The sequence below is a fragment of the Myotis nattereri genome (genome assembly GCF_964212035.1).
Source record: "Myotis nattereri genome assembly, chromosome: 18".
Lineage (NCBI taxonomy): Eukaryota > Metazoa > Chordata > Mammalia > Chiroptera > Vespertilionidae > Myotis > Myotis nattereri.
In genome coordinates, this window is record NC_138093.1 from 62543 (window position 1) to 84419 (window position 21877).

Sequence of the window (21877 nt, forward strand, 5' to 3'; positions counted from 1 at the left end):
AGGGGCCTCCTCTGGCAAATCTGAGACAATTTAAGCATCAAAATAATGGTAGTAACAACATATTCATGGGAAAGAATAGAATTTTTGAGTCCATACTGATAAATAAAATTGGAATAGGGAGAAGGGAACACTCTCCATTATAAGAAACAAATCAACGTAGAAGGAGTAACAGAAAGTTATCATTTTGTAACTTGCTTTTTAATCACTGATTCAGTCAAGAAGCATCAATTACTATTCAAAGTAGTATTTTAGCAAAAATACTGTAATGAGGACAAGGCTCCTTACACAGACTCAAGCGTATCTCCCCACAAGTTACTTATAATTACAAAAAGAACAATAGTAACCCAGCAAAAATAACCTCAACCAAGTCACCAGAATTACCATCAGCAATAACAGGACAAATTGCTGCTGTGTCCCTGAGGACACAACCTCACTTCTGAGTGTTCCTGCCAGATAGACAGAAAGCTGGATAACTAAAGTGTTGTCTTGGACTGGCCTCTGGACGAACACTATTGGAACCACAGGCAAAATAGGAATGTGAGCTGTGGATGAGATGAGTGTTGTATCAGTGATACATCTGATTGTTTGAGGAAATACATACTGAAATATTTACAAATAAAGTGGCATGATGATACCAATAAACCTCAAAAACTTTTTTTGGCAATACACTGGGGTAACAGCAATGTATGAATACATAGAAGTTGCCAAATTCTTTAATTTGCTCGTGAGTTCAGCCTTGGAATTGACCGTCTGTTATGTGAAGCCTAGATAAACACTGACACCACAACTATGAATGGTCTGTAAAGAGTGGTTCCCCAGAAACAAGATGGGGTTCCCTCCTACACCCTCCTTATCAGGGAAACCTGGCTCCTCACCTCTGTCTCGGGGCCCGTGGAGCCCGGGAGCTATGTGCCGGGTTGCTGGAGGCTGGAGCGTCGCGTCTGGAGGCTTTAGTGCGGGCTCCGAGTGCACCACCTCCTCCCAGAGGACCCTGTGACCATGTGCACGAGCCAGGACCTGGACACAATGAGCAGTTGCGTTATAAGGAATCCCTCTGAGAAACGAGGTGAAGAGGGATAAAGTACATTTTCAGGACACGTGCTCGACAAGGAAGCAGCAGACCTCACTGATTTCCTCCAGCAGCAGAGAGTACAAACACATTGATTTGCACAGAAACCCAAGGAAAACATCTGCTGACGCCCTCCCTGTGCCCAACACGTACTTTGCACTCCCAAGGCCAGGGAAGAATGATCATCAGGAGCAAAGCAGAGCTATTCAGTAGGAAAAACCTTCTGATGAGGAATTAAGAAATCTCAGTTCTGGTCTCAGATCTACCTTTAATGTTTGGGTGCCCCTGAAAAAGTAATGTAAGCTATCTATGCACCTTGCAAATAGGAGCAACAATGCAGTGTAGGGATGTGATAAGGATAAAAATGGATTTATACCTTAAAAAAATTAATTCTGTAAATATAAGCCATGCCACACTATGACTGCTCTCATCCTCCAACAGCAGGAATGCATGCCTAGCATTTCTGCTCGCACTGTGGTGCCACTGCCCCTCCACCCAGTCTCCAGGATGCCCAGGCACAGCACACGCACACTGTTTGCCACTTACTGGCCGTCCTAGGATGTCAATCTGCCTCTCCAGATCCTCCAATAGGGTTACCACCTCCTCCCCACTCTCCAGCTGATGTTCCTTCACCAGGGCCTGCAGCTCCGTGGGCAGGATGCTCAGGAACTGCTCCAGCACCAGCAGCTCCAGAATCTGCTCCTTGCTGTTCAAATCTGGCCTCAGCCACTGATGGCAAAGTGCCCGGAGTTGGATCAGAGCTTCTCGGGGTCCTTGTGTCTCCTGGTAGCACAGCTTCCTGAATCGCAGGCGGAACAGCTCTTGGCCAGGAGGGTTGTGTTCATGTGGACTGGATTCCTGGTCCCAACCATGATCCTCCTCAACCTTGACAATTACAAGGTCCTCTTCAGGGGCCTGGTTGGATGGAGATGGGGCTAAAGACTTTCTTGATTCTGCAGCCATGTAGGGCCGGGAAAGATGAGGAGACTTGCTTCCACCACCTTCTTTATCTTCTTAAGAGAAGGACCTTCTGAGAGGCTCTTCTTTAAAGGACTTCTTTACAAACAGAAAATGCAAGTGTTAGGGGAAGTCAAAAGTCACAGTGATTTACTAAGACATCTTAACAAGCTCCCTACCATGCCATGGACATCACAGCTCAGTTGTGTAAGGGACCCTCTGCACTCTTGCAGAAGGATTGCCTTACCTCCATAGCCTTCTGTCATGCCCACTCATGTAGGGAATAATCCCTTCTTTCTGTTCTCTCTCATTGGGGATGTGGAACATGGGTAAACAAGGTCAGGAAACCTGATTGACTGCATCTAATAGAAGTTTTGGCCCTCAGAGTGACTGACAAATTCTTTCAGCATTTGCACACTAGTTGTACTATTTCTACACACTTCAGGTCTCAACCTGTCCCCCTTTCTCAACAGATGAGACTAATCTATTTATATAAAAGCCTAAGTGACCATTAAGAACAAATGACCAGAATGATGGGAACGAATGGTTGACCAGTCACTATGATGCACACTTACCACAGGGGGGCAGACGCTCCACACAAGGACCGCCCCCGGTGGTCAGTATGCTTCTACAGTGGGAGCACTGCTCAGCCAGAAGCCAGGCTCAGGGAGCCTCTCCGGCCTCTGCAGCAGTGCTACTGAGCTGCAGCAGCAGGCGCAGTGGGGCTGGCGTGAGTGGGAGCAGCATGGCGCCCAGACCCGGCTCAGGCTCTTGCTCGGCCGCTTGCCACTTAGCGCACTGCTACATACCTTGTAACCATAAGCTTGCAGTTACACTCTCCAGAGAACGGTTGAAGCGTTAAAGCGCGGACACTTGGAGTAACCAGGACGAGCCTGATATCGCCACCGGGTTCCTGGAACTCTGTCTCGGGCATCGAGATCAAATCTCATCCCTTACCGACTGCCCTGGAGCTACAGAGGAAGGCAGCAACACAACAGTGGCCACAAGCGGCAACTGACAATCAGGGTAAAAGTCAGAGAGAGATGGATCCGAAGGGTGGGGATGTGGGCAACAGAGCACCCCCACCCCCCAAGATCCCCAACTTTATATTGTTCACGTCAGAGTGTCTCTTATCTGGCTCCAAGTGGTGGAAAGCATCCAGCACAGCCCAAGGCGCCCACCAAAGACCTCCAGGCCGGCAAGGTATGACCTTGGCCGCAGAAGGGACACTTGCAAATATTTTTTCAGGAAGCTGCAGGGAGAATAGACTCCCCATATGACTTCCCAGTGGCTCAAGGGGACGTGGAAACTCCCTGGGCACTCAGGCGTGGGCTCCTGATTTCCTTTCAATGTGCACGAATCCGTGCACCAGGCCACTAGTTTCCAAATAATGTAGCTCAAGGTACTGACAGGGACTGTCCTTTTCCTCCTGACACTCATTACCCTGGCTGGGCTCCCACCTTCCCTCCCATCTCAGGGCTAACTTCTAGTGTGGACCTTCTTTCAACCTTTGTCTCTTTAGAACACCTGGTCCTGCATCTCCAAGGAACCTGGATGCCCCGTCACCACCTGCAACCCCAAAGTCAGGTCCCCAACACTATTGACCTACCAGAATGTTTTATTTATTTTTTTAAATTAATTTTTTAAAAAATATTTTATTGATTTTTTACAGAGAGGGAGGGAGAGGGATAGAAAGCTAGAAACATCAATGAGAGAGAAACATCGATCAGCTGCCTCCTGACTGGGGATGTGCCTGCAACCTAGGTACATGCCTATGGGGAGCCGATATAGGGTTAAGCCTCAGACTGACCTGTTGGCAAAGTCACAAACAGGTCTTCCAAGTCTTAAAAAACCCAAGCCAAGAGGTGGCTGCTGATTTACACGCGCTATCATTTTTTAAAAAAAGGGGGGGAATTTGCCAGAACCGGTCCATCCTTGCTGCTTGACACAGTCGCTGCAGGGAAGAGACATCTGCACAGCATATGTTTCAAGGGACCTGGCGTATATGGCATACTGTTCTTAATATGTTTGCTCCTCTTCTTAGCGCTATGTGTTTTAACCAAGGTTACCTCTCCGAGAAAGATTGTTTCCCCAGCTGGGGATTTTTCCCTGGAGTTAGGAATTAACAGGACTAAGGAAGGGAATCAGTAAAACCCCTTAACTAAGTGCCAGGTGGGTAGTTAATCACTTTAACTACAAATAATCACCCTTAAGCTACATAATCTTTACTTAGGATAATCTCCTTCAGTTACTTCCTTGTAGCTTAACAGAACAATAGAGTAGTGACCTTGGAATGGAGATAACAAACGCCCTAACCTTTGGAATAAAATGGACAGGATTAAAATCAAATGGTATAAATACAGATATAACAGGAGAATAAAGAGAGAACCTGGCTATGCTGATCAACTGAACCTGAACGCTGTCTCCGTGTCATTCCTTCTTCGCCGACTCTGTCCACACCTTTGGGAACCCCTGGACCTGCTGGGGCTGGACCCCAACACATGCCCTTGACTGGAATCAAACCTGGGGCCCTTCAGTCTGCAGGCCAATGCTCTATCCACTGAGTCACATCAGTCAGGGCCAGAATTTTTTATAAATAAAGTCATACAGCAGGAAGCCTTTGGAGCCTGGCATCTTTCACTCAGCATAATACATTTGAGATCATCGATGTCGTTGTGTGTTATCAGTGGTTTATTCTAATACATGTTTGTTTATCCACTTCCCGGTTAAGACATATCAGTGTATGCACACCTTTATTTATTAAGCTGGTAAGCACCCTGTGGATAAAGACTGCTTCCTACATCTCCTTTTAACAATACCCAGTCACTTTATTGATTTAAAAATTAGAAGAGTCAATCTGTAAGGCTTCTTCTGGCTTCAAACTCTATAACCCTGGAAACTACTGAAGGCACAACTCAGTTTGTAAGAGCATTAATTGTTCAATAGGTGAGGAAGAAACGTTTTCTTCTTTCAGACTAAGTCTAATTTAGGATGTTTGGGAACTGAAAAATAAAACAAGAAAAAATATTTTACAGGTTTATATGACTAAGAAAAGGTAGGCGAAGCAAACACTCTGCTACTTTGGCTTATCTCAGACCACACAGGCTGAATGCTTTGGCACCCACGTTTTTCACTTAAACACGTCAGAAATTCAAAGGATGTTTGCCTTTGTTAAAGCTGTAATTGCTGCACAATACGCATAATTAACCAAAGGACAGAAATCTGGGCTGTGTTTGGAGGCAGTGGCGGCAACTGCTCAGGAGATACCCGGGTTGTAAAGGGGCACCTGCTTCCGTGAGTTTTTCTATTAAACGGGATAATTCCGAATCAGGCTGAGCTCTGCACTGCCCCGCCGATGTCAGAAATGTTTCTTAATGTACAATTATCCAGGCGCCACCACCACTTTCTGAATTCTCTACAAAGAGCTGAATAACGTAATAGCAAAATTAGGTTGCCATAGATAATTGGGCCTTCCCTAAGCAAAATAAGTCTTTTTAAAAAATGAGAATTTTATTGTGACGGAATGCAACATTGCTGTGTAAAAGTAATTCACTTGGTGGAAACAGCTGTAAAAAGACAATGTGGGAGCCTTTTCCTATTTTAGTACAAATCAACTGGACTGCAAAGAACACCACTAATCCATGAGCGATGAAGAAAAGAACCCTCATGAAAGGTTCCCCCGCAAGAAGTTTGGGGACGCGTATACGGCCGGTGGCGATCCCCGTAGTCCGGGCGACACCTCGGTCCGGCCCCGCTCGGAACCTCAGGCGTTCCCAGCAGCGGGCGGTCTGGACACAAAGCGCCCTTCGGGCCCGGGGCGAACGGTACTTACCGCGAGGACTGGGCGCGGCCCAAGGCGGGGAAGGGAGACTGCGGATGGCGGACGGACCAGGGGGAAGAACGGGTAGGAAAGGGGGCGAGAGCCGAACCCGACCGGGACCTCCGGCCCCCAACTTCCACACCAGCTGGGGGACACCAGCAGTCAATGCGCAGCTCGTCCACACACTTCCGGCACCTCTAGGAATCCGGGAGGACTGAAAGCTCTATGGTCGGCGCCCCGGGCTCCTCCCGCGCCTGCGCGTCGCAGGGTCTCCGGGCCACGGAGCCGAGAGGCCGCACCTGGAGGGAAGGTACCCATGGCGCTGATAGCGGGTCTCGGGTGGTGCCGTTTAGATGCCCCTGTAGTTGGGTATTCTCTTCAAATACATATCTAGTCTTTGAGGAATTCCTGTTAATCGTCGCAGGGTCACCTTAGTTCAAATTATCCTATATAATAAAAGCCTAATATGCTAAGTGTCTGGTCATTTGTTCAACCAATCAAAGTGTAAAATGCTAAAGATATGCTAAGGCCACTCAATCACTCGCTAGGACGTGCACTGACCACCAGCCCACCCGGATTGAGCAAGACGGGTCGGACACACCCTGGAGCCCTCCCTGGTCCCTCCCCGGACCCAATCGTGCATTAGTGGGGTCCCTCGGCCTGGCCTGCACCCTCTCGCAACCCGGGTCCCCTCAGGTGATGTTGGAGAGCTAGTTTCAACCTGATCCCACAGGCCAGGCCGAGGTACCCCACTGGTACACGAAGTCGTGCACCTGGCCTCTAGTTAGATTATATTTACTTTAATCATCATTTTCCTTCCATGAGAATACACCCATTTTTTTTTAAGGCTGAAAAGGTAGCATTATTACTAAACTGTTTTCTTCTGGGGTGTTTCCATTTTATTTCCTGCTGCTATTGCAGCCTCCTCAGGTGTCTCTTTTGCTACTTCCTTGAACTCAGAATCACACAATATCAAAGCCAGAAGGTACCTTACCTGTGTTTGATTGAGACAGCAATGCCTTGACAACTTTTTGCAGCAATAAAAATGGTCTACACCTGTGTTGTGCAATACAGTAGCTGCTCGCCACATGTGACTAAGAGCACGGACATGTGGTCATGTCACCACAAACTGAACTTCCCATCCTATGTGTGTTTAGATGTAAATGGCCACTTGTGGATACTGGCTACATTGGACCAACCTCTGCCTCAGTTTACAGCAGCAATTTTCAACCTTTTCCATCTCATGGCACACATAAACTAAGTACTAAAACTCTGTGGCACACCAATATTTCTATATTTTTGCTGATCTGACAATAAAAAGGGGTATAACATTGGTTAACTCATACTGGATGGCTATTGTGTTGGCTGCTGTCATTTTTTTATTTAACAATCAAGGGAAAAGAGGTCAATGCCCCTGACTATATAGTCAGGTATTGCATGTTTTAAAAATTCCTGCAGCACACTGGTTGAAAATTGCTGGTTTACAGTGAATGGGGACTCAGAAGAGAAGTGACTTATCTGAAGTTAAGGATCCCTGATACACTCATTATCCCCCTGTACTGGCACCTCCTACTCCTAACTCTGCTTTCCTTCCCATTTGGTCTTCTTTAGTCTGCTGGCTTTTCAGTTGCCTCCTTTCTATCAGTGCTAAAGAAAAATTTTGAACAAAATGAGTATAACTCCTAGTTGAAGATAAAAAAGCATTAAATATTTAGGCCAGTATATCAAAAATGATGTGAAAAAAATAGTATTGTCTTAATGTTTTCACCTGGCTGGCATGGCTGGGTGGTTGAGCATCAGCCTATGAACCAGAAGGTCCCAATTTGATTACTGGACATGGCACATGTCTGGGTTGTGGGCTCAATCCCCAGTTGGGGGAGGGGGGGTGGGGCGTTGTGCAGGAGGCAGCCGATCCATGATTATGTGTCATCATGATGTTTCTATCTCTCTCTCCCTCTCCCTTCCTCTCTAATATCAATTAAAATATATTTTAAAAAGTTTTCATTACCTTGGCTGGTTTTTCTCAGTGGCTACTGTTGACGGTTGGATTCCAGGTCAAAGGCTCATACCTTGGTTGCAGGTTCCCCAGCCCACAGAGAGGCATGTGCGGGAGGCACCAATTGACATGTCTCTCACATCCATGTTTCTCTCTTTCTTTCCCCCTCCTGCTTCCCTTCCACTCTCTCTAGAAATCAATACAAAAAATATCCTCTGGTGAGGATTTTAAAAAAAAAAGATAGTTTTCATTGACTTTAGAGAGGAAGAGGGAGAGAGAGAAACATTGCTGTCTTTCATGCACCCAGACCAGGGATAAAATCTGTGACCTTTCAATACAAGACGCCCAACCAACCAAGTCACAACAGCCAGGGCTTAGTTCTTAATTTCAGAAGCAATTTTCATCTATTTCAACTTAATACATATCTGGAGGGCCTGTCCCACCATCAGCAATTCACTGATGTTGTGAATGAAGGCAGAGAACTGGAATGCCTTTGCCTCAAGTCATACACTGAATGGTTAATAAAAAAAGGGTTGAGAGTTGGAATTCACCGTCTTTCAACGAGGAAACAGTTATCTTGGACTAGAATAAGCACTGCTGTTTATGGTCAAGGCTTTCTGAAGTAACTTTAAAAAAGAAAACACTTTAATTTTTGTTTTTTTAGAGAGAAGAAGGGAGAGTGAGAAAGGGAGGGAAATATTGATGTGAAAGTGAAACATTAATCAGCTACCGCTTACATAGCCCCCTACTAGGGATCAAGCCTGCAACCTGGGCATTTGCCCTGACGGGGAATTAAACAAGCAACCTTTTGGTGCATGGGTCAACGCCCAACGGAGCCACACCAGCCAGGGCTCTGAAGTAAGAAACTGAACTACTTTAGAAATAAAAGCAAATTTTATTCAGGTTCTGTGATACCAGAGAAATTTTTGATGATGGAAGCTTTGCCTACATTCAGGATATTGATAAGGTCCCTAATTAGGTCTGGACGGCTAAGGAGCTGTTGTTACTGACCCCTTATTAATTAGTAGAGCTCTTTTGCTGCATGAACTCTTTGATGTCGAATAAGGGCTGAACTTACCCGAAAAGGCCTCCCACACTCATAGCATTCATAGGGTTTTTCACCTGTGTGGATTCTCTGATGCTGAATAAGACCTGAGCGTCCACTAAAATCTTTTCCACATTCTTCACATTTATAGGGTTTCACTCCAGTATGCACTCTGTGATGGCCGATGAGATGTGAGCGTTGATTGAAGGCTTTCCCACATTCGTTACATTTATAGGGTTTTTCTCCAGTGTGAGTTCTCCTGTGCTTGCTAAGGGCTGAGTTGTAACTAAAACTCTTCCCACAGTCATCACACTTACAGGGTCTTCTTTCGCTCGGCCGCCTCTCTAACCTGCCCTCACTTTCAGTTGCATTTTTGGATTCAAGATGTTGAGGAAGGACTTTGTTCAGTCTGTTATTTGCCTTCCTAAGGAATTCCATGTCCTTTGCAATATCTTCCTTTTGGAACAACTCTTCAGTCTCAGTTCTGGTTTTATCACCTATAACAAACAGGGCCTATTTTAGGTTTGAGAAGCAAAAGCCTATGGAAGACAGAACATGCAAAATGTTACAAATGTGTTATGAGAAAATGGAAAGCCACACACAATGTACAAATTAGGTCTTTAGCACCATCCAAACACATGCTAACAGGGAAGACAGTGAGAGGCCTGGGAGGAAGACAGCAGCAAGACATGACGCCTGGGAACAGATTAGGAAGAGATCAAGGGGTTACCGGGCAAACCAGTACAAAGGCAGAGTGGTAAATGGTGAATGTAAATGGGGACTATAGACATTCTGAGGATAATTAATAGGGATCTAAGAGGAATGGGTTGAGTAGAAACCACCAAAAGGGAAGGAAAAGGCAGGAGGGGACAGTGGGTAGCCCGGTTCATGTGCTGGGTTGAATCTATTAGTCCTTATCTTGTGTCCTGTTAGGAAAACCAACTGTGTCTGGTGGACTCTTCCCTGGGTTTCAGTGAAACCCCCTTTCTGCTTCTCTTACGTCTTCTATAGTCCTTCGCAGAATCCTCCTCCTCCACCCAAACTGGGTTTCTTTTGCTTTAATTAAAAAATTACGTGTGTGTGTGTGTGTGTGTGTGTATATATATATATATATATATATATATATATATATATATATATATATATTCTTATTGATTTTCAGAGAGGAAGACAGAGAGATAGAAACATGAAAGATGAGAGAGAATAATTGAACGACTATCTCTTGCACACCCCTCATTGGGGGTCAAGCCCATAACCTGGCATGTGCCCTGACTGGGAATCGAACTGTGACCTCCTGGTTCCTAGGTCAACACTCAACCACTGAGCCACACCGGCCAGTCATGGGGTTCTCTTTATATGTTCTTCCTGGTCAATCTTGCCTACACCCATGTCTTCTTGTCATCTACCCAAGATGACTCCCACATCTCCACCTCCTCCCACACCTTCCTCCCAGATACAGAACATTTTAAACTGCACTGCCTGCTGGGTTTTATCCACTTGGATGTTTCACAAGCAAAGAAAATTCACATGTATAAAAACTGAACTCACACCAGCTCCTCTTCACATAGATACAGGCAGACATCAGAGATATTGACTTTAGGTTCCATACTACCACCATAAAGTCATGATCGCAATAAAGCAAGTTGTAACCTTTTTGATGGTGGGGGGTTGTGCCTTCCATTCACGGAAAACACATCTGTGAAACGCAATAAAGCTAAGCGCAATAAACAAGGTCTGCCTATACATCCCCTTCTGATTTTCCTGTCACTGACAACATTATCTGATACCCTATCCCCACAACCAATCAGATCTGTTAATTCTACAATAAGTAAATATCTCTGGATTTTCTCCTTTTCTCTCTCCAGCCTTATTCCTGCTCTAGTTGACCATCCTCTATATTTGAGAGTGGTCTCCCCAACCCCCTGATATAAACATCGTTTCTCTCTGCTATTGCTGTTTTTTCACTTACAGATTTTATAAAATACGTCATCTATGATTTCATTATCTAGAAATAACCTTTGTCTACATTTACAGGTAATCCTTCCAATCTTTTTCTATGTAATTTTTAAAAAATGAAATCATGGACAGTGATTTCTGTGTCACCCACTTCTCTACTTACAATTCTCTGAAAAAGGGCCTTTAAACAGGCAATTAAGGATAAATGAGGTCATAAGGAAGGGGCCCTGACCCAACAGGTCTAAGAAGAGGGAGGACACAGGAGAGGCTTCACCCCAAAACAGCTCTGGTGGCACCTTGGTCGTGGACCTTCCAGCTTCTAGAACTGTGAGAAAACACATTTCCGTTGCCTAAGCTCCCAGTCTGTGGAATTCCATTCTGGCAGCCCTAGCAGACTAATACAGGGTGTCATACAAAATCCCCTGCTCAAAATGGAAATTTAAGGTAGTTTAAAACTTGAATCATTAGATATCAGATAAAAGTATAAGGTATTAGGCTGAATATTTAAGTCTCATCCTCAATCTGTTAGGGCAAATAACAGCTTTTAAGTCTAATGAAAAGATAAAGTATAATTCTTCCCAGGATAGGGCAAGGGTGGGAAGGTGGATATAATCTCCCACAGAAGGAACAGCTGGAAAGGCGGTGACAGTGAGAAAGCGCCTCTAACTAAGGAGGCACCTCCTCCCTCACACAGAAAACCTGCTCCTTACCATTCCTTTGGGGCTCCTGCTGGATCTTCTCAGGGTAGAGCTGGACAGCCAGGGACTCATGTGGCTGTCCCAAGGGGGCCAACTTGTCCAGAAGTGTGTCCTGTATTTCTGACTTGGCCAGGACCTAGGAACAATGAAGCATGGTTGAACTTGTAAGGTAAATTTTGTGAAAGAACTGAAAGAACTTCAGAGAAGAGATCAAAAGTAGCATCTGCCAAAGACTACGGATATAGAAAAAGGGACAAATTCTTGTTAAGCTGCAAATGGGAATAATGACTAAAAAATAAGAGAACTCTCGGGGCAATCTCTACTGTCTGGACACAGAGTGACAGTCAGTGTGCCTTCTCACAGTGACCTGCTGAAGCCCGGGGCTTTCAGTCCTGCAACATGGAAGGCACCTTAAAAGCCATCGAGTCCAACTCCCACCCAATGGGGTGTTTCTCCTATCACTTGTCTGGTGTCACAGCCACGAGCAAAATGTGTTTACAGAACACTTGAAACAGGGCTAGTAAGAACTGAAATCTGCAAAGTGTATAATAAACACCAAATTTTGAACACAATACAAAAAACAGTTCACTATTATCTTGACTACATATTCTGTGATGAATAAAATATACCACTCAGTTTCACTTTTTGCTTGAATGTGGCTCACATTATATTTGTTTGATGACGCTGTTCTGCCATGCCCCTGCTATCTACTAACCCCAAGTTGAGTACTCCAATGAAAAGGTGGTATTTTTTTCATTACAAGGTAGCCAAGCCTACATGTGGCTACGAACGTTAGAAAATTGTTTTCTTCTGATGCGCTCGTGCCTTCCTGTAGCTTCTCACTGACCCCAGCCTCCCACACCCACACAGATTCAGTCTGGTGTCTCTTACTGCGCCCTCCCCAAGTCTGTTCTTCCCTAGAATCACACATCAAACAACCCGGGGTGTTCTTTCCAACGCCCTCTGCTTGGCTGCTCTGACCTCTGCCGGCCGCTCCCTCGCCACCGGCTCTGGAGGCTCATCGAGCTCCCTCTCCAGATCCTCCAGCACAGCCACCGCCTGCGCCCCGGTCTCGGGATGGTGCCCCTGCACCCACACCCGCAGGTCCCCGGGCAGGATGCTCAGGAACTGCTCCAGCACCAGCAGGTCCAACATCTGCTCCTTCGTGTGGTGCTCCGGCCGCAGCCACAGCCGGCAGAGCTCGCGGAGCCGGGTCAGGGCTTCCCGGGGCCCCGGCGCGTCCTGGTAGCTGAGCTTCCGGAAGAGGCGCCGGTAGCGCTCCCGCCCGCGCAGCGTGGGCATCGGCGCGGCGCAGCCCCAGCCCCAGCCGCGCGCCTCCGCCGCCTCGAGCGCAGGTCCCGGCTGTCCCTCGGGGGCCGGGGCTGTGGCCATTCCGGGCCGATCTTCAGATTCGCCCTCTATTTGGAGCTGATTCAGGAGAACCTTGGAGTCTCGTCTCGGAAAAGGAGTTGTTGCCACAGAAATAACGAGCTGCTGGGAACACAAATGCACTGACGGAGGCAGAGGCCTCGCAGGGGCTGACGCGGCTCCGGGACTAACTCAGCGCGAAGCCCCCACCCGGTCCCGTCGGGCGATTCTCCCGGTGCTCCGGGGGGAGGCGAGCGGGGTCGCGGCCGGGAGCGCAGTCGGCGCTGCGCGGGGCGGGAGCAGCGGGGCGGTCGTGCAGGCCCCAGGCCGCGGCGGAGAAGGGCGGGGTGGCCGCTGGCGGCTGCGCCGGCCCCTCGTCCCCACCCACGAGCGGGACTCGCCACCTCCCGCACCGCTCGCTCCGGGCAGAGCCGGGCCGACCGGGCGTCCTCCGGCGGCGGGAGCAAAGGCGGTTAACGATCACCCGGCGCTCCCGGCCGCTCTAGAAAGCCCGTCTCGGTGGCAGCCCCGCCCGTGGAGGACCCGGCTGCGGTCCTTTGGCGGATGGGAGCTCGGGGCCAGTGAGCACAGCTTTGAGGAAAGCTTTTCCTCCCTCAAGATTTTTCCAGCTTAATTATTTAAAACGCAATATAAGTAAGGAATGCATCCACATGGCTCAATATGTAAAATAGAATTTAAAAGAATTAGTGTCCTCCAGCATGTTTTCACTCATGTCTTCCATAACATGTACCACCCTCGCTTTCTTCTACACAAATGACAGCATTTCTATACCTTTTTGCCTCCTACCGATTGATTGGGGAGATTACTTCCTAGGTCTTGCTCTTTAAAAAACACAAACTACTACATAATATTCAATTGCCACAAGTTATTGATAATTACTCCATTAATGTTCATGCAGGTTGTTCCTTTTTTTTCATTCAGACGCAGCTCCAGTAAATTACTGCGAACATGTTTCTCATGTGTAAGGGCAGACCCATTGCATACATTCCTAGAAATAGATTTACAGAGTACCAGCATCTACACTTTTGGTACCAACTTACCAATCGTAGAACACACTACGAGGTTACCTATACACTTGTCAAAACGTTATAAATATTTTGATCTTTGCCAATCTGATGGGTTAAGTAATATTTAGGTGTTTTCCCCTCCCTCTTAACCTTCCTTACACAACTATTGATTAATCACCTACCAGGCAAGGCACTGTTCTGGAAGCTGGAACTATAGGTTAAAGCAAAACAATGCCCTGCCTTCATGGAATTTGTGTGTGTGTGTGTGTGTGTGTGTGTGTGTGAGACACAGATGGGGAGGCCGGCAATAAAGAGAACAATATAGTTTATTAGATGGTGGATGTCAGCACTAAGGAGAAAGTAAAGGAAATACGGAGTTTACAGTTTTCACAGGATGGGCACTGACGACCTCACTGGCACTGACACTTGAGCTAAGACTGAGGGCCATGAGGCATTTGGGGTGAAGATGTTTCAGGGAGAAAAGCAGCAAGTGCAAAGGCCTGGAGTGGAGTGTCTGAAATATTGTAGGAACGTGAAGGATGTGTGTGTCTGGAGCTGCAGTACCACAGGGTGCTGGGAGTACAAAGAGGGAGAGATATGAGGGCTGTGGGTGAGTGCAAAGGTAATTGTTTTTTACTCCAAGATGGGAAGCCATTTGGAATTTCTAAGCAGAGGAGAACATGATCAGACCTAGGTACGGAAAGGTTTTTCCGATTGCTGTGTTAAAAATAAACTTGTAGGGGAGAGATCAACCAAAGGACTTATATGCAAGCATATAGGCCTAACCAATGGACACAGACAACAGGGGGGTGAGGGCATGAGTGTGTGTGTGGGGGAGTGTTGGGGGGTAACATGGGGTAAGGACACATATGTAATAACTTAATAAAAAAACTTAAAAATAAATAAACTTGTGACAGCAGAAGTGGGGAGAGAGGCTAGGAGGCTCTTGCTACCTTGCAGTGGGGAGGACCTTTCTAAGCATGACATAAAAGCCTAAAAACATAACTGAAAAGCAATAAAGGAAAAGATAAATAGAACTGGTAACTGAAACATTTAGGATTTTTGAATGAAGAGAATAAAAGTTAGAATATAGTCTACTGATGTTCTTTGTGAACGGTGACGCTGAGATGAGCTTGGCGTGCAGGATTGAGTTTAGAGAAGCAGAGGGGTACCACTCGCTCAGGCGAATAGCAAAGCCCCCAAAGCTCTCATGGTCTTTATTTGGGGAGTACAGCAAGTGACAATGATTAACAAGCATGCTGATGAGATCATCTGAGCTAAGTTGTACATTACACTATTCATTTCCTCTGTTATACAGAGACTCTTTCCACCTGCAGCAGTGCACCCTCCCTTGAACTTTCCATGCCCTCATGGACTATTTATCACCTCAAGGAAAGTTCTGCCTCTGAACAATAAGTCTTGTTTGCAAGACTTTGTTCTGACGTGGCCTGCTTGCAGGCTCCTGTCTTTTCTTGGCAGAACGTCCTCTTCTAGTTAACTTCTCATTCCACTTGTCCAGTTATAAAGTCAGACTAAAATATGTCACATCTAAACAACACAGGGCTAATTTTTCTAATATGCAAAGACCTCTTACAAAAAAGAAAGAAAAATATAAACTAGCCAATAGAAAAATTGGCTAAGGATTTAAATAGGCATTTATAGAATACAAATATTAACAGACAAAAATGTGCACAGTATTTCTATAAGAAAATCTGGAAAGTCAGATTCTATGTGAAATATGCAGAGTCTTAAAGAGTTGCTATTATTTTAAATTACAAAAAACTAACAAACAAAAACTATGTGGGGCTTGTCTGCCACCTCTGGATAAAGACGTGAAAGGTCCCTGTGGATCAGCAGGTTGATCGATCCATCCAGCCTTGACCCATTCCGGCCCTGCAAAGCATAATCCATTCCAGTATAACAAAATAGTTTTTGTCTTTCACCATGTTTTTAGTTTAAATAATTGATAGGTTAATGTATTTGATCAAGTTAACCAAATATTGAGGTGTTGGCGTTTTTTTTTTCCAAAGTAGTTCAGAAAATAGGGAGAAGGGGAAGAGGAATATAAACACTAAGATTTCCTGAGCAACTGACTTCTGAGAAGAGTTTGACAACACGAATGGGCCCATCCAGCGCCCCAGCTCAGCAGGTGATGTATTCAGTGGGCAAAGCATCCCATGCTGCTTGGAAGCTGTGTTCACATGACTCTGGAATGAGTGGCCGGGAGTGGAGAGCTCAGCACTGTTAGGGCAACACCATCGCCAGCGTGCATCTTGGTGTCCTCGGAACGAGTGCCAGGAGTAGCTCCGCACTCTTGTGTCACCAGGGCTCCTCTCCCATGTGGATTCTTCTGGGTCCCAGATGTGAGCTGTAACTGAGGTCTTCCCACCCTCCTCACACTCATAGGGCCTGAGCTCAGGCTGAAGCATTTCCCCCAGTCGATGCTCTGGTGTGCCTTGTTCCCTGTGCAGGTCCTCTGGTGTCGGATGTGACTGAGCTGTCATGAAAAGCTTTGCCACACTCACCATTCTGGAAAGGCATTTCACCAGTGCAGGTCCATGGATGCTGAACAAGGTGTGAATTGTGATAAAGGCTTTCTGCACTCCTCACACTGATACAGTTTTAACCTATAAAACAGGCTACGTATTCTCTGACGGTCAATACGTTGTGAGCTTCTGCATTAAAATTGCCACAGACATTACATGAACAGTGTCTCTCTCCAGTGTGAATTCTCTTTTGTCTAATGAGGCTTGAGTTCCGAGTGAATCTTTTCTCATGTTCATCACACGTATACCTTCTCTCACTTGAAGTGCTTCTCTGATGTCTTTCTGTCCATCCTTCCAGTTCTTGGGTGTCTCCACATCCAGGACCCTCTCCGTTGGTCGGGCCAGATAGCTTTTCTTGGGATTCCGTATCTACAGTAAGATCTTGCTTTTAAATCAATTCTCCTTTCTTATTTCTGATCCTATCATCTGAAATAAAAAGTATAGCATTCTAATGTAACTGAAATATACAGGAACATTATTATACTACTAGTAGCCTGGTGCACAAAAATTTGTGCACTCGGGGGTGAGGGTGAGGGGTGGGGCCAGATCCCTCAGCCCAACCTGCACCCTCTGTCATGTTCCAGGACCCCGGCCACTCCTGGCCTAGGCACAGGCCTACAGGCTTGGGGCAGCCTGGCTCCCGAGGCCACATTTTATCAAGAGAACAAAGTCGGCGTTAGTTACAGCCCTCACAGAACCTAGTACACTGCATCTGTGCATACAACTGCCTCCTTCATGTGCCTGCTTCGCCCTCCTGAAGTACTAACATCTTGAGGACATAGCTCTGTCTTATCCTGCTTCAACTTCGGTGCCTGGCCTTGTGCCAGGGACCTGAGAGGGTTTGCTGAGTGAGTGAATAATGAGTGAGTGAATGAGTGAATGAATGAGCGAGTAAGTGAATGAGCAAACAGCTACTAGCCGGGATAGTTTGCACTTTGCCCTGGGCTGCCTGACGCAAACCCCGGGAAGTTCCCACCCTGCTCCCAGCGGCCCCACTCCCCTCTCCCGGCTGCATAGTTCGTGCAGGGCAAAGGCTGCCCGGGTGTGCGTTTTGGCAGATCGGTGCATTAGCACCTGTCAGCCGGGAGGGCCGTTTGTGGGCGTGGCCAGTGGCAGATCAGTGCATTAGCACCTGTCAGCTGGGGATCCCCAAGGGAGGGCTGTTTGTGGGCTGCGGTCCGGCCACCAGCCCTGGGTCTGTTCCCATACGGGCCGCCTGCCACCAGGGTCGCAATAGCAGGCCCGGATGGCAGTGGGGCAGGCAGGATGGCGCTGTCCTGCCCTGCCTGCAGTATGCAAATTAGCCGCCATCTTTGTTGGCGGTTAATTTGCATATTGCCCTGATTAGCCAATGGGAAGCATATCAGAGGTACGGTTAATTACCATGTTTGTTTATTATTAGATAGGATTATATTATATTACATTACATTATAGTATAACTAGAGGCCCATGCATGGGTAGGGTCCCTAGGCCTGACCAGTGATCAGGGCCAATCAGGTTCCCCTGCCTCCCCACCTGCCTGCCTACTCCTTCCCTAGCTCCCTCAGCACCACGCTGCTGCAGCTGGTCGCCTGCCATGTTCCGTGCCACCCCCTGGAGGTGAGTGTACGTCACAAGCAGCAATCCAACCCCGATTCTCCCGATCGAGCTCCCAAGGGGACACTTTGCATATTAGCCTTTTATACATATAGGTTATATATAGATATAGATATAGATATGGATACACATACTAGAAATACATGGCTTACATATTCCAACAAAATGGTTTGACAATGTTTGAAGAGAAAATTAGAAGATGGCAAATGACAGGACTGGCTGGTGTGATTCCAGAGAAGGGTGCATAAAGGTCAGGAACAAGAGTGACCTGAAGCGCTGACCAGTTTGGCTCAGTGGATAGAGTGTTGGCCTGTGGACTGAAGGGTCCCAGGTTCGATTCCCATCAAGGGCATGTACCTTGGTTGCGGGCACATCCCCAGTGGGAGGTGTGCAGGAGGCAGCTGATCGATGTTTCTCTCTCATCGATCTTTCCAGCTCTCTATCCCTCTCCCTTCCTCTCTGTAAAAAATCAATGAAATGTATTAAAAAAAAAAAAAAAAAAGAGTGACCTGAAGACCAAGCGTAGCAACGAATAGAATAAAGACCTGGGAATGGACTCATCAGGAAGGGCAGACATTGAGTGGAGAGGAATGAAGAACAGAACTATGGGAAGAGGGAAATGACAGTGTAAGGACCAAGCTTGAAACATAAAACAGCTGCTACCTCATGGGGACAGACGGACATCACTATTCTTGCAAAGGTGACACTGGGAACCTGTCAAGCCTGAAGCTACACTGTAGTTCACTGACGACTTCCCAGAGCAGATCCTTCACCAGACCTGACACTCCCATCTGTCCTGACCCCAGAATTCCTATGCCTGTGTTTCCTAGAGGGTCCTCTGGGCAGAGTCCCAACACCCTAGGGTAAGACATGTGGCCACTTCCTGAATGGTCAGTAGTTTCTGAAAAAAAAAAAAAAGTGAAACTGCCCCACTCAAGAATATGTCCCCTGAAGGAATCTCATTTTAAGACCAAGAGTGAAGGGCAGAATTTGTAACCATGTAGGAATAATACAAGGAAAAGTGGTATGCTTTGTGTCAATTAGAGACATTAAAATAAAAGAAAAAAGGAAAAGACAGCCAGGGGGATGACTGAAGAATGAGGGCACAGCACAGTCAGAACTTACCTAGGCATAGGAGTCAGGGACTCGAACTGGAGAGTGTCATGAAAGACACAATCACAGGCCACCAGGGTCTTGGGCTGCTATCTGTAAAGGGCAGAGACCCAAGACCAGGCCAAGAAGGAAGGTTGTCAAAAGGAGATGAGCTTGCTCTGTCGGTGTACTCAGTGGTTAGAGCATTGGGCCACTCACCAAAGGGTCTTGGGTTCACTTCCTGGTCAAGGGCACATACCTGAGTTGTAGGTACATTCTGGAGGCAACCAATTGGTGTGTCTCTCACATCAATGTTTCTCTCTCTATATCCCCCTTCTACTCTCTCAAAAATCAATGGAAAAACATCCTCCGGTGGGGATTAACAAAACAAAATAAGAGAAAAAGAGGAGGTGAGCTTTCCTTGGGGCTCCTTCAGGGACAGGCCCTGCAATAATTTCCTCACCAAACCAGCTTGACACACTGGTTAAAAATCCTCATGTTTACTGGTTGTATAAGGCTTCAGGGCACTTTAAACTTCAATTTATGTTTTAGCTACCTTACATATGTCCGAGTGCAGAAAATTAAAGCAAATTACACAAAGATACACATGTATGCAAAAACTAGTCTTTTAGAGCCACGAGCAAATAACAAATGACTCCTGTAGATGGGACCCAAAGAGCATCGCAAACAGAACTAAACCCCCATCAGCATAAGAAGCAGATGTATGCATTATTACAAAAAAGCACAGAACATACACTCAATTTCTAACTACTAAAAAAGATTGGGAAAATAGTGTCCTTCTAGTCGGATGGTAGTGAGTTCATGCTCAGCTCCAAATACAAAGAGTGAGAGATAAAAAGTTAATCTAAAAGCTTATCTCTGCAGACGAAAGGACAAACCGCGCAACCGAGGCCACTTGACAACAGAGGACAGCGGGGGACCAAGTGCTCCACAAGGAGGACGGGCCCCAGCTCACGTGTGATCCTAGGAATAAGTCAAGATAAAGAACATGAAGCCGCTTCTACATGTTGCCTTCCACTAGTTTATATCTTCCAAATAATAAAACATAGTGAGTTAACCAGACTATAACACCTTCCCCATTTACCCGGAATGCAAACCGAACTGGCACATCATCGAACAGAACCACCAGTAGTCCCGGATTCAGGAAGACTTGGCCGTCTGTTCCTGTAAGCCACACGGACCTAACAGACCGCAAAGTGTGCGGGAGTTGGCGCAGCGCATACAGCGCGGACTGAACAAGGAGGGGACACCCACATCCGACGAACTGGAGTCCCGGGACACGGCGCCCCGCTCTTCCGTGCGACTGAGGCGAGGGATGGACACTAACCAGCCCCTCCCCACGCCAGCCCCGCGAGAAAGTGCGTCAGCGAACCCAATGAGGAGAAACTGCGAATGCCAACCAGTCTAACTGAAATGCAACCCCTGAAACCCGCCCCCCAAAAGCATAACCTAAACCTAACCTGGAAAAAGTACACTGACTATCCCGATCACGAGGAAGTGCTCTTATAAACCCCGTCTGAAGGAAATACATTCAAGAATCCGGTCCGGAGGAAGTGCTCACGTACTTTGGGTCCGGCGGAAGTGCATACAAAGAATCTGGCCCGACGGAAGTGTTCACGTAACTAGGGTCCGGCTAAGTGTCACATAAAGTAGGTCCGGCGGAAGTGCACCCAAGAATCCCGTCCGGCAGTCCGGCGGAAGTGTATCCAAGAATCCCGTCCGGCGGAAGTGTTCACGTAAACTCGGTCCGGAGGAAGTGCACCCAAGAATCCCGTCCGGCGGAAGTGTTCACGTAAACTCGGTCCGGAGGAAGTGCACCCAAGAATCCAGTCCGGCAGTCCGGCGGAAGTGCACTCAAGAATCCCGTCCGGCGGAAGTGTTCACATAAACTCGGTCCGGCGGAAGTGTATCCAAGAATCCCGTCCGGCGGAAGTGTTCACGTAAACTCGGTCCGGAGGAAGTGCACCCAAGAATCCCGTCCGGCAGTCCGGCGGAAGTGTATCCAAGAATCCCGTCCGGCGGAAGTGCTCACGTAAACTAGGTCCGGAGGAAATGCACCCAAGAATCCCGTCCGGCGGAAGTGCTCACGTAAACTAGGTCCGGAGGAAGTGCACCCAAGAATCCCGTCCGGCGGAAGTGCTCACGTAAACTAGGTTCGGACTGCCAAACTGGTTTGGCTCAGTGGATAGAGCATCGGCCTGCGGACTGAAAGGTCCCAGGCTCGATTCCGGTCAATGGCATGTACCTTGGTTGCAGGCACATCCCCAGTGGGGGGTGTGTAGGAGGCAGCTGGTCGATGTTTCTCTCTCATCGATATTTCTAACTCTCTTTCCCTCTCCCTTCCTCTCTGTAAAGAATCAATAAAATATATCTTTAAAAAAAAAAAAAAAAACTAGGTTCGGAGGAATTGCACCCAAGATTCCGCACCGGCGGAAGTGTTCACGTATATTGGGTTCGGAGGAAGTGCATCCAAGAATCCGGTCCGGCGGAAGTTTACCCAAGAATTTAGTCCGGGGTTGGGGCGGGGGTAGTGCTCATGTATATTTTGCCCGAGAAAATGCACTCATGAAACCGGTCCCCAAGAAGTGCTCACCTAAATTGGGACCGGCCTCGGCCCGGCAGAAGTGGACCTGCGAATCCGCTTGGCCCTGCCCCTCACCTCCCTACTGGCCCTAGTCCCCGCCG

At 47.2% G+C, this 21877-nt stretch overlaps 2 protein-coding genes and 1 long non-coding RNA gene across 4 annotated transcripts; all 3 read right to left on the bottom strand.

The window, feature by feature from the left end:
• Positions 1–231: 231 nt before the first annotated feature.
• Positions 232–2032, bottom strand: LOC308534670 (zinc finger protein with KRAB and SCAN domains 8-like; the record flags this gene model as incomplete). The annotated part of the gene is made up of 3 exons (XM_081113239.1): positions 232–260; positions 876–1017; positions 1616–2032. 3 exons carry the CDS (start codon positions 2030–2032, stop codon positions 232–234), a joined length of 588 nt encoding a protein of 195 aa, XP_080969365.1.
• A 6472-nt stretch (positions 2033–8504) lies between these two features.
• LOC308534547 (zinc finger and SCAN domain-containing protein 16-like) lies at positions 8505–13402 on the bottom strand. Of its 2 annotated transcripts, none has more exons than XM_081113082.1 (3): positions 12523–13402; positions 11554–11677; positions 8505–9384 (listed from the first exon to the last, which is right to left on the bottom strand). In XM_081113082.1, exons 1-3 carry the CDS (start codon positions 12931–12933, stop codon positions 8864–8866), a joined length of 1056 nt encoding a protein of 351 aa, XP_080969208.1. In that variant the 5' UTR covers positions 12934–13402; the 3' UTR covers positions 8505–8863. The 2 variants fall into 2 exon arrangements, with proteins under 2 accessions (XP_080969208.1, XP_080969209.1); XM_081113083.1 differs by having other exon boundaries at positions 8722–9426.
• A 1683-nt stretch (positions 13403–15085) lies between these two features.
• Positions 15086–20444, bottom strand: LOC308534568. The gene is made up of 3 exons (XR_013997202.1): positions 19391–20444; positions 19205–19285; positions 15086–16909 (listed from the first exon to the last, which is right to left on the bottom strand). It is a non-coding gene; the product is annotated as an uncharacterized lncRNA (long non-coding RNA).
• Between the last annotated feature and the right edge of the window lie 1433 nt (positions 20445–21877).